Source organism: Anser anser, assembly GCF_964211835.1.
Source record: "Anser anser genome assembly, chromosome: 4".
Classification (NCBI taxonomy): Eukaryota; Metazoa; Chordata; class Aves; order Anseriformes; family Anatidae; genus Anser; species Anser anser.
Window position 1 is genome coordinate 2,937,541 of NC_139724.1, and position 17,331 is coordinate 2,954,871.

General features: G+C 37.3%; 1 protein-coding gene and 1 long non-coding RNA gene across 36 annotated transcripts in view; one reads left to right on the forward strand and one right to left on the reverse strand.

Annotated features, from left to right (window-relative positions):
• Window positions 1-17,331, reverse strand: part of ANK2 (ankyrin 2) — a 352,274-nt gene that overhangs the window by 43,542 nt on the left and 291,401 nt on the right. For 10 of the 35 annotated variants that reach the window (XM_083833344.1, XM_083833346.1, XM_083833343.1 and 7 more), the window contains 3 exons: window positions 14,675-14,777; window positions 13,954-14,057; window positions 2,850-3,074 (listed from right to left, as the gene is read on the reverse strand). In XM_083833344.1, coding sequence (XP_083689470.1) covers window positions 2,850-3,074; window positions 13,954-14,057; window positions 14,675-14,777 — 432 coding nt within the window. Of the gene's footprint in view, window positions 1-1,050; window positions 1,150-2,849; window positions 3,075-9,715; window positions 9,752-10,620; window positions 10,663-13,953; window positions 14,058-14,674; window positions 14,778-17,331 lie in introns of all 35 variants that reach the window. The other 25 variants (XM_083833351.1, XM_083833320.1, XM_083833319.1 and 22 more) reach the window with 5 other exon arrangements.
• LOC310898400 lies at window positions 3,082-9,812 on the forward strand. Its single transcript, XR_014583274.1, has 2 exons — window positions 3,082-4,269; window positions 4,473-9,812. It is a non-coding gene; the product is annotated as an uncharacterized lncRNA (long non-coding RNA).

The window sequence follows — 17,331 nt, forward strand, 5'->3', positions numbered from 1 at the left end:
CGATTTTTACAGGGACACAGTAAACGCTGAAAGACAGATTTTAAAAGTGCATTCACCTCTTTCCACAGTGTGAATGGTATTTGGTAAGATAATAGGGCTTAAGTAGAAATTTGAGAATTGTTTTGCAAATTCATTAAAAAACTCATGCTCGATTTAATTGTCACTACTGTCTGGGTTAACCTGCGCAACTTCATTTCAAAGAGAATCTACTGTAATGCACATCAATGGTACAACAAATTCTGATCTCACTTATACTAGTGCAAATCAGAGTAATTTCATTGCAATCAGCGGGCAATTGTGGCCTGTGCCAATTTTACTTCATGGTAGTTCTATATATTCCAATGAATTTATTCTGATTTTACACTCTAGGAGAGATAAAGGAGGTCTGAGAAGAACATCTGGGTTTCTATTTATGTATAGGAGATAAGAATTTGCCTTGTCTTACAAGCAGATGTAAATATATGTATCAATGTATGTGTGCATATATATACGTATAAATATACACACATATGTGTACATACAATATATCTATATTTATATACACATAGAAATGCGTACTCTTGGAAACAGGAGAGAAAATATATATATATTTGTACACACACTTCTCTAATTAGAATACTCACGCAGGTTACCATATAAATAGTAAATGTCACGTGTTCTATTATACTGGTGGTATCCAACATGTATCTAATTGATTATTTAGTCCTTGATACAAAAAAAAAGTCTTAAATTTTACAGTAGATTCCTTTTTTTTTTTTCTCCCAATCCAGGTTGCTTTGCTACAGACATCAAGCACATAACCAGGAAGATCTCATGCCAAAACAAAAATGAAGGCCACAGTACTTTAAGAAAAAGATACAGACATACCACCAAAACAAAACCACATACCACAAGAGTTGAAAAATGGTCCACTAAGGGTTGGGTATACAAAATTTCAAATCATAGAAAGGGACTATATCATGGGCATAATAACACAAAAAAATCATATTGCAGAAGGAGGAGAAGAATGGGGAGGTCAGCATCCATCGATTTGTTTCAAGTCTCTCCTACCCAAGGAATTTGGTCCCAGGAGGCCCCAGCTGAAGGATTCGGCTGACCAAGCTTTCTCCCTCATTAAGTGGGGGAGGAGCCGTAGGCAGATGAAGTTTACTGAGTACATCCAAAGCAGCAGTGAAAGAAAGAACATAAATAAACTTTATGTATTTTTTTTTTTTTTTTGCCAGAATGCCAGTGCCACTGGCTGGTCCACAGAGTGGAATTAGGCTGTACACTGAATAAGGTTCCATCCTAGCGATGACAATTTGGTGATCAAAATTAACAAAGTGAGTTTCATTAGTGTAGGATCTCTTCTTACTCTAGGAAGACAATGGGAATTTTAGCAGTGAACTCGACAGGAACAGGACTTGTACCTCAGAATGCATCTCTGCAATCAGTACAGTCATTTTCTGATTTCACTGCCAGTACAACACCTAGGAAAATGCTCACAGGAAAGGTATACCTCCTCTGAGCTCTGAGAAAGAATAACACTGATATATCCTAGTCTTTCAGATGAGATGTGCTCATTAGATAGAGAAACCATTGATAAGAAAGTAGGAGAGATACTCAAGGTCATATTCCGTGTGGGAAGACTGAATGTGACAGCGCAATATTTCTGTTTTTAAATTCTTCTTTATTTCTTTTGACTTCTTTCTACCTCTCTTAAAAACTGACCAAGGAGCAAAATGAGTAAGTGGTACAAAGCATCCGATTAGCCAGCTGGCTTGCTGTTATTTGTGATATTAAGAGGTATCCTATCTGTCAAAAGGAATGGTTGGCTTGCTCTTCACGTCACATTGGCAGTGCTTCAGAACTGCTCTTGCTTTCTTACCAGATTAGAGCAGCAGTGAGGGAGCCAAACCATGCCTTGGGTACGTTCTCCATTCAAGCCATATATAAAAGCAGTGTGCAGTTAAAAACCACTAACCAACTTTTTTCTCTCCCTGAACTCAATACTTCAGAAAAAGCACTAACAATGAGAGTGACTCTATGACTGCCTGTTACGATAGCATTTTCAAGCAACTGATTTGTTCTGAAATTAAACTATTGCAGTTTACAGGGTCACTTTTTTCAATTTCTGAGTGAAGGTATTTACAGTCATAGAAGGGGTTCCTTCAGTCATCCACTTTTGGATGCCGCAGTTGACAGGGAGAACAGTTGGCAAAACTAATTAAAAAAAGGGGGATAACTGCTGCTTTCAGCCGAAAACTGCTAAAACAAGGTCAGCAGCAGACACAAATCTGATCTTTCTAAGGGTTTTGCAGCATAGCACAAAACAAATGGCTCAAAATTCTGGGGTTGTCCTATTGCTTAACTTAGCAATATCAACCCCAGAAAAATCAAAAGCACTGTGCTGTCCTTAGTCCAAATTACTGATAACACAACACAAGCGTCTCAAATAAGCAGCTATAACTTGTGTTGTATATGTAGCAGGCTTCACGTTTGGGCTTTAGATCAGTGCTGTGCTATTCACACCTTATATGCAGACTATTTAAATATAGTATGAATGGCCTTTTCTGGCTGCACAGGGATTTTCTCACTATAATATCACAACACTGAGTAATAATGACATCCAAGGAAGCACATTAACCTTAGTGCTAGTGCTTAAAAATATCAGTTTTGAAAGGAAAAGGCATAAAAGCTTTATGAATTTGTAACTAACAAATGATTTGGATTTCACATAACCAGTCTGTTACTTTGTTACAAGCATCTTTTTCTGTTCAAATCTCCAAAAAAGGAACCATTTCAGTGCAACTTGCAAACACATGGAAACATACCGAATGCTTTCCTTTAGGCCCCATGGCACCCCTTACCCAAGAAACTGAGCACCGGACGGTCCAACTTCAATCAGGCGGCTGGCCAGACCTTCACCTTCCACCATGGGAGGCATGGTGGCCAGTCGGTGGCGTTTCACCAGCCGGCAGGTCACACGTGTTGGAGCAGTGCATTTCCGTGGAGGAATAATAATTCGTAGTCCATTATGTCTGCAACCTCGCATGGCACCCCCACGAGCATCCACCATGAAACTAACTAGGAAGCTGGAAAATCAGGGGAAAAAAATTAGATAGAGAAGCAGATCGACGTTCCTTTGGTTATGTTTCACAGATGTAACAAACTACAAATAGACATACAGCTCTTTCTCAAGATGTATGATTAGAAAAAGCCTTTCTCCCGTGTGAAGCATTACAGAATCACAGAATCATCTAGGTTGGAAGAGACCTCCAAGATCACCGAGTCCAACCTCTGACCTAACACTAACAAGTCGATCATTTATTAATTAAACTGATAACTGCCATCTGTGAGTTCTTCACAGAACCAGTTTTACTTTACAGTGCTGCTGTTGGCAGAAATACCAGCAGTCACTCGTAGATGTGTGTGTTTGTGTGCACACGATATACGTATTGGACAAAGTTAACTGCAAATATCTCTACTCTGTACCCGTGAGCATCTCTAATGTTAAGTTGGCACTCTTCAAATATTTTACAAAACTAATATATCTTAAAATGATTTACAACTCAATGATATAAAGCCAATTCTGATTGAAGGGGTGGGTTTTTTTTGTTTTGTTTTGTTTTAGGTTATGTATGTAATTTTCTAGTTATTTGATAAACATTTTTTTTAAAAAAAAGCTCTCAGATTAAAAACAGATTTCAATCTTGAGCATGTGGACACAGCTCTTACTAAATCACTGAAGCTATCACCAATTTATGTCAAAAATCTCCCTCTTTAATATTAATCTCTCAAAGAACTTTTCCCTTCATAATAAGACTGTTGAAAGAAATGTTTTAAGGCAGAAAAAAAAACAAAAAAAACACTACAAAAAAGTGGTTGTTTCACACTAGGGTTAGAGACTTCACTTTTTTCCTTACCCTTTGCAACAGATTATGAAAAAATAGGTTAGGAAATTACAAATGGATTAGGAGAAAATAATGGTGGGTAAGTAGAACCAATAGAAATCCTTGATTTATTAAAGAAATCTTTCATGCCATTAAAGAAAGATTTTTTTTGTTTTTACTTTTATTTTTTTTTAAAGACAAGCTGATAACCCAACATGTCATCATAGTTTGAAGACAAATTTTGGATTTGGGTGAGCTGACAATAGCTACAGTCATTATATAAGAGGTTTACTTATGGATTTTTGTCTTTCTGTGTTATTTTGCACAGTTGTGCAATGTCCCAGTGGAAAACTTACAGATGCAGAAAGCCAGCTACAGGGAACTCTCCTAGCACAAGGTAAATTATTTTATGTATATCTTATTTATATCTTTTTATTTAAAAGGGAGAAAAACATTTCACGGAATTTCTTATAGGCTGAACTTTTTATAGTTCCCTATATAGCCAACAGGTAGCTTTGGAAAGATTTGCTCCAGAGATTAGGGACATTCTTGGAAAAGGTACAGAACTATTTCAATTTTTTTTATTGGTTTATGACTTAGGATCATGCCTGATGTGGGATGGGAATGTCAGGTTGCTGGAAGTGAAAATAAGTGCAGATGATACAGAACGGCATCAGGCCTAATTCTAGCCACTAAAATAGAATCATCACAGGGGGAGTCGCAGAAATGCTACTGAAGGACCTGCAATAGAGAAAAGCCCTTATAACGTGAGTTACAAATACAGGTATTTTTCCACTGTCCCCTTGACCGTTCTGTGCAACAAACATTGCGTCCGTTCAATACCCACGCAGCTACAAGTAATTCCACATGCTGTAAAACACAACACTCAACACACCGTGCAAGTCAGAAAAATGGATGAGGGAGCCACAAGCGCCAGTCAGAAGCACACCATGCACCAGGGATGCCAGTCTTTCTCACACATGCAGTCTCCTACTCTACTGCCATTCATATACCTCTAGGTTTTGTTTAGTGTAAAAGTCTGGGCAGTACAACCATTATCTCATTCCTTAGAGGTTGGTGTTTCTGTGGTTTTAACAGGGGGAAAAGAAAGAAAATGAAAACATTTTACAGCTTTGATTCTCTGGGGATGAATTTAGAAAAAATGGGAGCTTCCTTCACAAAATACGTACTATACATTTTAAAGCACAGAGGAAAGAAGAGCTTTAAGAGATACTAAATGCTCAATTGTTGCAATAATGCTCCGTGGCTTACATTGCAATTTTCCTTTAACTGTATTAAGTAGTGTTATCAAAGTGTTTCTGAGTTATGTTTCAGAGAATTGGTCCAAGCCTCTGTTATGATGCGTGCTTTAGAGGCAGTTAATAACAGTTCTCGAAGAAGAGTTAATAACAGTTCTCGAAGAACGAGTTCTCGAAGAAGAGTTTCACAGTTTGGTGCAAACACTGTGAGCAACAGAACTACTACCCCCATAATTACCACAAGCTGATGAGTGCACTTATTGAATAAAATTAGCAATCACATTTTTCATTGTGTAAGCTGTCACGAATACAATGTTTATGATTCATTTATTTTTCATTGTTGACGTAATACTCAAGATTGCATACTTTAACAGGATCATCTTCTTTTCCTGCCCATCACTGAAAATACTAGTGCTAGTTCATCTGTCTGTCTTATATCCGCCTTAGCTTATCTCCCTGTGTGTCTCAGCAGTGCCAAGAACACTGTCAACTGCTAGAATACATACACACAAAAGGTAAAGGTCCAAATCAAAAAATCTCTCTTCTGACCATCCGTAAGAACCTGTATCTCACCTGACACACGCAGTAACCCTGTGTTCCCACAGCTGCAATTTGCAGAATCTAATACAGACCAACTAAAAATTTAACACGGCATTTCTCTCTAGTACACACTCAAGAGGTAAAGTGATAGCAGTGTGCGTTCAGGCATTAATTAAACTTGTAACTGTTTCTTTCATTTTAAGTTTACTGAAGGTGTCTTGCAGCCAAAACATGTCAGAGCAAGGTCTGTCAGTCATCTATCACTGACGCCAACCAGCGCTCCAAAGAGTACAGCAACAGGCAAGGGTAAGTATCATTGAAAGGTGGACACAACAACAGGACATTATCATTCACTGGAGAAACAGCTGTTTCTGTCATAAAGATCTAATTTATTAACTAAATAACATGATAAAATATGGAAAACAAGGAGTGTTCATTAGAGTATACACCAAAAAATAAACCTGTTCCATCTCCCTGCAACAGCCTCCCAGGTGAAATGAGAGATTTCTGGAGGGTTCTCTGACTTCTGGAGAAGTGTGAAATGCTAGATAGCAAATTCAGGCAAACATAGCCTAGTACGAGGGTAGCAGAGAAAGAATAGTGCCAGTTATCAGACTAAGTATGGAGGAGCTAGTTCACAAAAAGAAGCTACACACTACTGAGAAATTTAAGAACTAATTTTGGAGAACTAGGAAGAGCTAGCTTTAACCTGGTACAAAAAGAAAGAAACCAAAGGCGAAAAAGTTCCCAGCTCTATGAGCTGTAGCATAAAGAGTCTGTAAGGACAGTACATAGATGCAGGATTTCTAGAGCTGATATGGAGTGTGGAAGTATGTTAATTTTCACCACACCATCCTATTTATTTCGCAATCTTTTGCCACATTTGTTTTCTCATCCACTTATTTAATCTAATTACTTTTATCCCTTTCTTTAAATCAGCACAATTCATATTGGTTTGGGTATTTATATGGAATAGAGTCGATAAAATAATTTATAACAAAGTATTTTCTGAAACATAGAAGCCTCCTTTACTGCTTTTTTGCTATAAAACAGAGCTGCAAGATGGTGACATTACTCTTCCAGGACTGGAAAATCTTTGATTTTCTGAAGGACTGTGTATATTGATATGTAAATAATTCATACAGAACTAAGGGATATTATAAAACTTGCTTTCTGAAGCATGCCCTTAGGAAAGTGAAAAAACTGTTTGACTAATATAAAGGAAATTTAAAATTCAGATTAATTATTTGTTGCCGCCCATACATATACGAAATTTCTCTTCTCCCTAACATTTCTTTTACCAGAAGTGAAGTGAAAAGACTAAGGCAGGAGGAGACTGTGCTCAAAAGAGCAAACAAAACTCGCAGGAATATTTGGCAGATTAAGCCATCACTGGAATCACGGGTACTTCGTCATTGTAAATTCCTATGGTCAAAAAGAAAATGATACATACTATTTGTATGTGAATAGCCCTAACATATATATCATCTAATAGCTACAGACTGGGGAAGCATCCCTCTTTAGCGCTAACTTTGGATTATTTTGGCAACCCACTGCAAGAAATTAAATTTTAACTTAAGCAATGGTTCAAAATCAGAGGAAATTAAAGCTTAAGGTGGCAAAGTCAAAACTTGTGTGGCGGGGTGACAACGGCAACAATGAGACAAGCTTTGTCAGTACTAGGAGCCAGGACAGCCTTTGAGTAAGATTCCTTTTCTGACAGTTTTAAAGGTTGAGTTAGAAATGATGCACGACACAAACACGTGACATTGACGTTTATAGTCTTGCAAACTGGACTGATATCGAGCTTTCCTGAGACTTAGCAAAGCAGCAGTGAAATTACAAGGGCTTTTTACAGCAAAATCAATTAAACAGATTAGTTTATGGGAAAATATTGCCTTCTCTCTTTTAAGAAAATGAAGACAAAATCAGGATTTAAAAAATAACAACAAAAGCAATTCTTTTCTAGAAATAAATTACAGACTGCAGGCGACTCTAAACATGCTTCTGTTAAACACATGGTCAGCAGTTAGACAAAGCATCATCTATTCTCTAATTTAGCCATACCTACTCATAAATCATGGAGGCCATTTCATTCTCTTTAATTTTAGAGCAATTATAAGCTACGCACTCACCATATGAAAGGTTACTATATCAAGCAACATCAGCTACAGCATCCCTCTGGTTAAGGACACATAGAAGTTCCCTACGTCTTTCAGGCTGATTCCCTGCCCTCTACAGAGAGCAGAGCAAACACCAGTGGGTTTTCTCATTGCTCCATTTGAACAAAACACAAACAAACTATGCATTGAATTCATCCACCTTCCAAGGACAAAAAAAGTTGTGATTTCCAATAAATTTCTGGATTTCAAATGTGATCCTGTGTTACTCCCTTTGCTGTTTTTATTCATATGGAATTAACATAGTCTTATCCTATATCTATGCTCATTTAAAAGGTAATAGCAGGATTAACAAACAAAAAAAGGATGTGTCAGCACTGGGGGGCAAAAGAAGAGAGTTGCTGTGTGACCTGTAAAGAACTGCTGTTATGTAAATAGCTTTGCAGAAGAGTCACGCTTCCAGGTAGCTGTGAACGCAAGCAGTTGGCACTCAAACGCACTTCTCGTTCTGCAGAATCATTTGGAGAGCCATGCAAACCTAGCAACGTGAAGTGCCTTTCTAGAACAGGCAATAGCTCTTTTAACATACAAATCAGAATAGGCAAAATCAATAATACACCGTTTTCGTGGTTAGTTCAGATGTGATTATCCTTTTAAACTAGCTAGGCAGGCACACATGCTCTCATCAAGTAGCAAGGAATGATCAAAAAGCTGCAGCTGGAGCACATCCATTGTAGACACATTTGAGAACATTTATGTGTGTGTTATCTTAATTTTATAAAAGCAACTGGGAAACAAGGAGATAGCAGCATTCAGTGTAAGTCGCAGTGTGAAGAAGCAGAAACAATCAGGGTGCTTCAGCCATTGCAAAGTGTTCAGCTGGAGAAGGAAACTGATAGAACATCGGAAATGAAGAAAAAAGGCCTTGATCCAGCTCCCACTGAAGTCAACAGCAAGTCATTCAACTACCTCAAGGTGCTTTTGATCAGGCTGCAACTATGCCATACATAAAGAGGGCAAAATACACATTTGAGGAGGACAAAAAACATGATCCAAAAACATGATCCTACGCAAGAATCCACTAGAAATAATAACTGATGGCCGCATTCTCTTCACTGCATTAGTCAGCTACAGAGAGATTGAGTAGCATCCCCTAAAAATATGCTTTTGTAGTTTGGGTTTTTACTTAGCCGCTTAATAATTTTGCACAGCTGAATATTTTAGAAATTTTATGATTTTCTGTGGTTATGTTAAAGGAGATGAAGAAGTATCGTGCCAATAAACACCTAGTGTGCTAAGTGAATACATTTTCCTTTGGGAAGGTCCCACTTCAGGTGCTCTGTGCAGGATGCAACGTGCCAGTGATAGAAACAAGGTCACACAGAACATGCAATTGGTACGAAAAATTAAATATATGGGGTCAAGTTTCATTTCTTTAATACAGTGCTGTTATTCTGCTACTTCCAATAGGGTGGCACTATTTCGAAAATATGGTCTAGGGTGTGAGTCTGCAACACTGTTTATAGTGACAGATGAGAGAAAAGGTCCCCTGTAAAATGGCAGTTGAAACTAGACCTATTTACAGTGGTTTGTGTTGCATTTTTTTATTGTTTTTTTCCTTCCCTTTTAGTAAGATTAAACCACGTTACTGATAGAGAAAAAATAATGTTAATTAAATCAATGGTTAAAACAAGCTACGAATGTATACGAGGTTTGTTAAGATTGTTTGCAGTGGACCTATGAGGAAGAGAAATAGGTCCATGCCTAACTGTTATTGCTAGTCAGTCAGAGTAGATTTTTTTTTATCTTGGCCAGTGTGCACTATCAAAACACTAAAGCATCCTTAAGTGAGGTAAGAGAGGAGGATAAATATGGCGGGTGAGAAGTGCAATATATTAAAGAAAGAAATTATGCAGAAGTTCACCTGCTGTTGTCATGATCAAGACATGGAGAAGAGCATCTGCAATAGAATAGATGATTTAACATCAAGAAAGAAAAGAAATGGAAAAAAAAAAAAGAATGAGTTAAATGAAATACTGAAAAAATAAAATAGATCTCTAAATTAAACATATGAACGTATACATATATATGCGTATTCATTACATGCAAGAAGGTAGAAGTGTGTATGGAAAATAAGCCTACATAAGCATCTTTGGTTACACATTGTTACCACTACTACAGCAGCAAAGATAAAGTGATAGCTTTCTCTACATACATTCTCAAACTGGAAGTCAGATACATAAAACGTACAATTTGATTCTAAGCCTTTCAGAAACAAACTACAGGTTGCTTAGTTTAGTTATCCATACATAAATTTGGACAATGATGTATCGAAAGGATGTATCACAGGTCATTCCAGACTATTTCTGATAACTCAAGAAATCATTATTTTCTTCCAATTTCCTATCAATGTATTCTGCCCTCCACTTTCTTCCATTTCAACATGTTTCTTGTCCTCCTTTTGTTCTGCACGACAGAATGACAGATTTTAAACTTTCATTTTGAGCTGTTTAGGCTCTCAGTAATGTGTCATGGCCAGTTAGTTTTCTGGTGTTGCTTGTTATCTGTATTTTCATTGCCTTTTTCTTCCATTGACATGAACAGAGATTTATTATTAATGAACCCAAACTGCCATTTTACCTTATTGTGGCTTCCTGAATAAGCCTAGAACACAATTTGAAATCATTTAGACTTTCAGATTTTAGAAATGACTATCAGCTGGTAGCTGCCAGGTCCTGTTTCCATAACTATTTCTAGGAAATGAACGACACATTGGGGAAAACAATATTATGGATTCAAAATACAACACTTGAAATACATTTTGTTTACCTTGTTAGCAAGGATCCAGTCTCCTTTTTTGCAGACAGACAGCTAAGAATGATAATTCACATTATTTGTCACAGTTCAGCTGCCAACTCCCTTGTCCTTCTCCCTTTTTCCTTGATGGAAGCAAAAACTTCCAGAAAGGAAAATTCACTAACAGCCCAACTGTTTGTCAGATGCAAATACTGATACACTTGGAACATCTATTAGTCAGATATGTTAATCTCTTGTTCATCAAATTAAATAAATGAAAACAGTATTTTTCATTAAATAGGAGTTTTACTGCAAGCAAATTAGTTGGAAAAACTGTAGAGCTGCTATATTTCTTGCTCTGGACACAAAAGCAAGCTAATATCTGAGCATCAACTCAAAGCTCCTTGCTCTCAGTGCCATGTTTCTGCCAGTATGACAAATCTGCCTTTCTTCTTACCTACCATACCCTTAGATATTTCTCAGGAAAATTCTTAGAATATAATCTACTGAACTAAATTGAGAGAGTTTGTTCACCATATCGCCAGAACCCAGGTATGAGAATGACATAATTTTGCACATAATTTATACTTTAAAATCTTACAGTCAGCCTTATCTTTACCATTCACACTTAACCACTACGTGTGATAGAGACATAAGAATATCGTACTGGCAAGCAAGCCCTAAATGCTGCAAGTGAAAAGAAATCATTCAGTTCGGTGCTTGTTTTGCCTTCCAACTTAATGAAAATACTGTGTGTTCTTCCACAATAGGATATTGTGAGGCGTAAGACTAAAGCTGTGAAACATATTTACATTGACGTAGGCGTTAGTTCTGTCTCTCCTAACACTTCAGCACGAAATCATATATAATATCCCCTAATATTACCAGGGGTGATGAAACTCTACCTTATTGGATATTTAGCATCCAAACTTCCTGGTATATTGACAGACCCTTACTTTTGCTGTATACGTAAGACCAGTTAATTTTATTAGCAGAAGCAAATCTGATTTGCTGAAAGGAAGTTTAAATGCAGGAATTTGTACTTAAGCCAATGTATGGAACTAATCAATAGTAATTGTGTAAAAATGACCAGGAGCTGTTTATGTTGAGATTATGGGCACCAAGAGTGTTACATTTAATGAGATAATTATTTTCTTGGTTTTGAAATGGCTGCCAAAGACTCTGACCAAAGATTTTGTCTTTTATGCCATACTCATGAAATTATTAACCTATTGAAACAACAGCTACATTTAAATTTTAAACGGATGGTTGAAACATTTTCCCTTTCTGAATTGTCACACCTAGGAGAAGTTTTGGTTGGTTACGGAAAGGTTGAAATATATTCCTGTGAGATACCACACCCAGAGAACAGTTCTCCATACATTTAGCCTTTTGACTGGGGATGTCACACCATGATCCACAGAAACACTTCCCCACTATAGGAGATCAATCAGAACTCTACAACGTGGTGTTTGCCATTGAAGTAGTGCAGGGAGAGAAGAGTGTCGATTTTTTCTCAGACTGCACAGAATACAAAATGAAGATCATCTGTGCCAAATAAATTGCTGTCCAATACTTTGCTGATGTATTATTTCATGAAAAACATGGTCTAAATTCAATATATTTTTGCTTAAAGCTACTAACAATGTTTATATAGCATTTCTTCTCAAGCACTAGGAGTCTTCTTTTATGGCAGATAAAAAGAAGATAAGAAGATAAAAATAGATTTAGGCAATGTATTTTCCTAAAAAAGAGATGTAAACAAGATGCACCCCAACAGTTTATGATAACTCAGCCAAATCTAAGCAAGATAAAAATGAAGTGTTGTACAGTCTTTTCCAAAGGCTAATTGTTATTATAGATTTCTTTATAACAATATTTAGCAGCAGGTTAGTTAGGATATATAAAAAGCACATAATTTGTGTTGTGATAAATGTCACTATTTCATACAAGGCTCTACAGTGAGTTGCTTCTCTTAAATAAATCAGGTATTTTTATCCTACCAATAGCATCCTGGTCATCCAAAAAAACGTAAACCACTAATATTATTTTTTTGAATTAGAAATAAATGCTGCTCTTCTAAAAGTATTTAGTTCATCCTCTGCAATAACCAGAAAGACCTACCTTTGTGCAACTGAAAAGTGACACATCCTTTGGAAAAAGTCTGTAAACTATTTAGGGTTAGAATAAACCACTAAAACAATTATAAAGCTTATATCTTGACACAGATATTAACATATATATCCTGTACAAGTTAAGCATGTTCATTTCATTTGTTAGTTTTTGAGCTCAAGAAAAGCAAATTCAAACAATACTGTCCACAGCTAAAAATCCTGCTACCACCTAACTTCGCATATAAGCCACAAATGAGTCAAATTGCAATGGCAGTTATGACAATATTGTTCCTCTTTCTGACCAGGACTGCCTGTCATTCCACATGGGACACCAGTGTTATTTTTGAAAGACAGACTGTAATATTGTTGCAAACTCATTTGAGATTAACAAAAAATCTTTCATTTAGCGATGTGCAGCCATTCTGCAAACAACATAGCTCCACGGAAATGAAATACTTTTGTATGACGTTTATTACTAACTCATCTGCACGTGCCTCGTCGAACCTGATGGCAGGACACAAGTGTAGAACTCAGTGTAAATAATAAAATTACTTCAAACGCAGTAAGCAAGAGCGCTTAAATGCATGCACAGGTTTTGAGGCCAACCATGACAAGCTTTATTAGTAAGAATTTGGCTGGGCCTGCATTTCGTCTGGTCTCACTCCATTCCAATGACTTTGCCTTAATGCAAATGCTTACAGAAAGTCAAATGTGAGAATATATGAACATTATGGCCAAATGTGTGTAAAGCACATCATGTTTGGGTTGCTTGTCTATTACAGGCCTCATGTAATTTAAAATCCTTGTGTTTTTTCTTTATTAGTAATTCCGACAAACACTAGAGTCGGTGCTTGCATAATCTACTTCACTAGCGCAGGAAGTACTTGCCATCTGAGCTCATGAGGCCCTTGGCTTCAATTATTACTAACTTTAAAAATGACTTTTTTCCATAAAATTTATACAGATACAAGTGTGTATGCATCTTATTACCTTCTTTCTCTTGAACCTGACTGAAAGCTAACTGGCATCAGTTCACTGACTTTCAGTGGATAGTCTTGGTACTTAGATTTACTTGATTATCAGAACTTAATTGATTGTAGTAATTTATTGACAGCTCTAGGAGAAAATGAATTTAAAAAATAACTCCTAGTTAAGAATTAGTTGAAGCTGCTGCTGGTATTCTCCTTCTCCCTCTTTTTTTTTTCTTCCTTTTTTTTTAAAAAAAAAAGATAATGCTAATTGATATACTCACCCTGAATGAATAGGGCTGGAAGAAAGAGCCACATTGTCCAAGTTTTCAGGGCCCCAGCTTAAGCGATATGAATTCTTCTCAACTTCTTTGGCCAGAGTTGTTACCTTTGTAAGCAAAAAACCCTGCTTTTTACTACAATAAAACCAATTAATCAACCAAACAATAAGAAGATGCATTTTGTACAGTACTGCCTAAAGCGTCTACACTCTTCAAAAAGAAAACAAATGAATGATAATAGCATAAGCATATTAGAAACATTACTTACTGTAACGTTTTATACTTGCCCAAAGTAATCATATCTTAGTGCTCACACTGAAATGAATGATGTGATTTATCAAAGCGATTTCCTAATCATTATTTTTTTAACTTATAGGCATGCCTCACAATATTATCTTTGAGGACAATGCCCTCCAGTTCATTAGATCGCCTGAATATTTGGCCCAAGGGCTATTAGTATCATTCAAAAATAAGTTAAAATGGCGATTGTTATAAAGATAGATCCTGTACTACGTTCACTCAGCACAGCCATTTATCTTGGAACAGAGTTTCATATTGCATATAGTACAATATGCCATTAAGTATCAACTGAAATTAAAGAGATTTATATTACGATAGATAGGCAGCATGCACTACACGGTATCATTACTACAATCTAAACAGCAATCTTTTTATACTTCCATATTTGTCCAACTGGTGAGTGAAGTAAAGAGACTGTGCTTACCTGCTGGCTGGGGATTACAACGGTGTCATCGATCATGGCACTGTCCCTCAGGTAGGAGGCATGGCTCAGCGTGTGAGACCTGTCTGAACTGAAGGACCGCAGGCTGGTAGGTTGGTAGGATGCCATAGCAATGGATCAGCAGTACAGATGATGTTGTAAAGGTGTGATGAGAGAACGAGTGGGAGAATGAAAAAAAGCGTGCTATTAGCAATATCATGCAGCTTCCAGGGGGAGTATGTAATAGTCATGGGGGGAAAAACAGCTTTACAAATCCGTTATGCCACCTTTCTGACCAAGGGCCATGAAGTCTTTTGGCTGACTTTTGTTTGCCCCAAACGCAGAACCTAGAGATTAGTCTAGGTGACAGTTCATATTCACAAGTGGTTTTCTGGCATGATCATTTCCTTATTACAAGGAGCACGAATTCCTTTTAAGTAAGGCTCTTTGGAGGAGTTTTCTCACCTGCTTCAAAATGCAAACAACTTACTACAGAAAACAGAATGCTAACACCTGAAGAAAAGCTGAAATGACTCTTGCCTACTCTCTCCCATTAAAACTGTAAATGCGTAAGGCTTGGTCTTGTCCCCTGGAAGGTACACACAGCAAGGTGAATTGTGGCCAGCCACAAGCTCCTGTGCGAGACAAGGTTCTTCCTCTGTATGCCAACAGCATCTCTAGAGCAGCAGTCCGAATGTCAGCACTGTTTTCTCCGTGAGTACACACAGCTCCACAGAGCATCGGTTGCTGTAGCAATGAGGGATGCAAGGCAGTAAATAAGCTGCTTCCAAGCACAGGCTCAGAATTTAACTGCAGCATCCAGTAGCAAAAAGCCAAAAAGACAAGTAAGACACCACAGAAGGACATATTGAGGTAAATGGGGTTCCTGCTACCAAATCTCATGAGTTTTGTCCTTTATAAGTATTTACTAGCAGCAGTATTACAACAGTGACCTTTAAGAACAGATCAGCCACCTTCAGATGTTGTACGTGCTCTCTGTGATGTTGTTCTGTACCCTGAGGAACGTAGCGCATGTAACTGAAGGAAGCAGTTTTATTTTCATGGCTTACGCACCCATGAGTAGTACTCATAATGACTAACACACTGGATCAGAACAGTAGGCCATTTATCATGCAGATTTTTTAAGGATAATTAATTTTTCAGCAGTTGGCTATAAAAATATCATGATTATGTTGTGGACATGAGATTCAAGTACTTTAAATGCAGATCTTAATGGAAATCAGATTTTAGTATCTGATTCAGACCAATCAGCCTTTTTAAACAATAGCTAAATTCACTTAATAATTTTTGATCCATTTTTAAAAGCAAATAATAACCTTATTAATAGAAATATGTAACACTGAAGAATGATCAATGCCATTGTTATGCCTATTTAGCATAACAGATGGATTGCACAAAACGGAAAGCAAAGATAAGTATTACACAAGTATCAATGTTAGAAAAGTCTTGAGGAAAACGAAAGAAAACCACCACCAAGTAATCTCTCTTACATGTCATGAAATGTCTTTCACCTAGACATGTAAGGCTGATATTTAGAGTATTATTGGGATTGCTCACTTCTGGAATAAAATTCTGATTCCATTAAAACAAGCAACAAAACTTATTTTGATTTCAAGTAGTTCACCCTGTCTTCATATAATAATTTCAGAAAAAAATTATGACAGGCACTCCTGACAGAAGGGTACTCTGGTTAAACATTTTAGGGTGAAATAAGTAGGCAGAGTACATGTAGCTTACTCATAACAACAGTACTTGTACAGTGATCATTTGTTCTTTGGATGAAAAGTGAGCTCCAGTAGCAGACCCCATTTGCCATCATTACACTTTACTGATTTTAATACTCGGCAATTTCAGAACTGCTTTGCTGTGCCATGCAATGCTTGCAAGAAGTTCACCACCCAGGTTGTAGGTTCTGCCATTCAGCTAATGTCATGTCCTGGACAGGGACTAAATGACAGGAAGTATGTACTAGATTTGACTGTTCTACTGTATGGTGATGTTGTCCGTACTCTCCTGCAAGTACCTGACATTACTACCACCACCACGGCCAGTACGTATCCAGTACGTAGCACATCTGTGTGAGCTCCAGTACACACCCAATGCACTCAGAGTATGGACCTCTTCAACAGACAAGGTATGCACAAGCACGACTAAGGTCTGTACCAAATTACTTTAATTTTTTACTACGCTTTATTTCAAAACTAGTTCAGATGATGCTGCCCCTGTTCTGTGCACTGTACCAGCTACATGGAGAGCTAACCAGCAGTTCAAGTCCATGCTCCTGAGATTTAGGAACAGAGACACTGACTGAAATAACAGCCCAGTTATGGAACTGTAGTGCTGTTGGACGGAACCAATTGTTTATTATTTTTTATTATTAAAATACGACCCTGAGTAACCGGTAACACTACTGTCTAAGCGCATATTCTTTCCAAATCTGGCTGATAAATCTCAGCCCCGGGGCTTGTGATCAATAGCAGACATATATATATAATAGCAGATCTCTGCCAGACACTGAACTGTGGAACCCAGCAGCTCTGCAAAGCTCCTAACAGAAGAGTGTGTCTTGCCCGTGTTAGGTAATGCACAGGCATGCAACATCCACCTGTCCTAAACGCTGCACAAACCCCAGAAAAGCA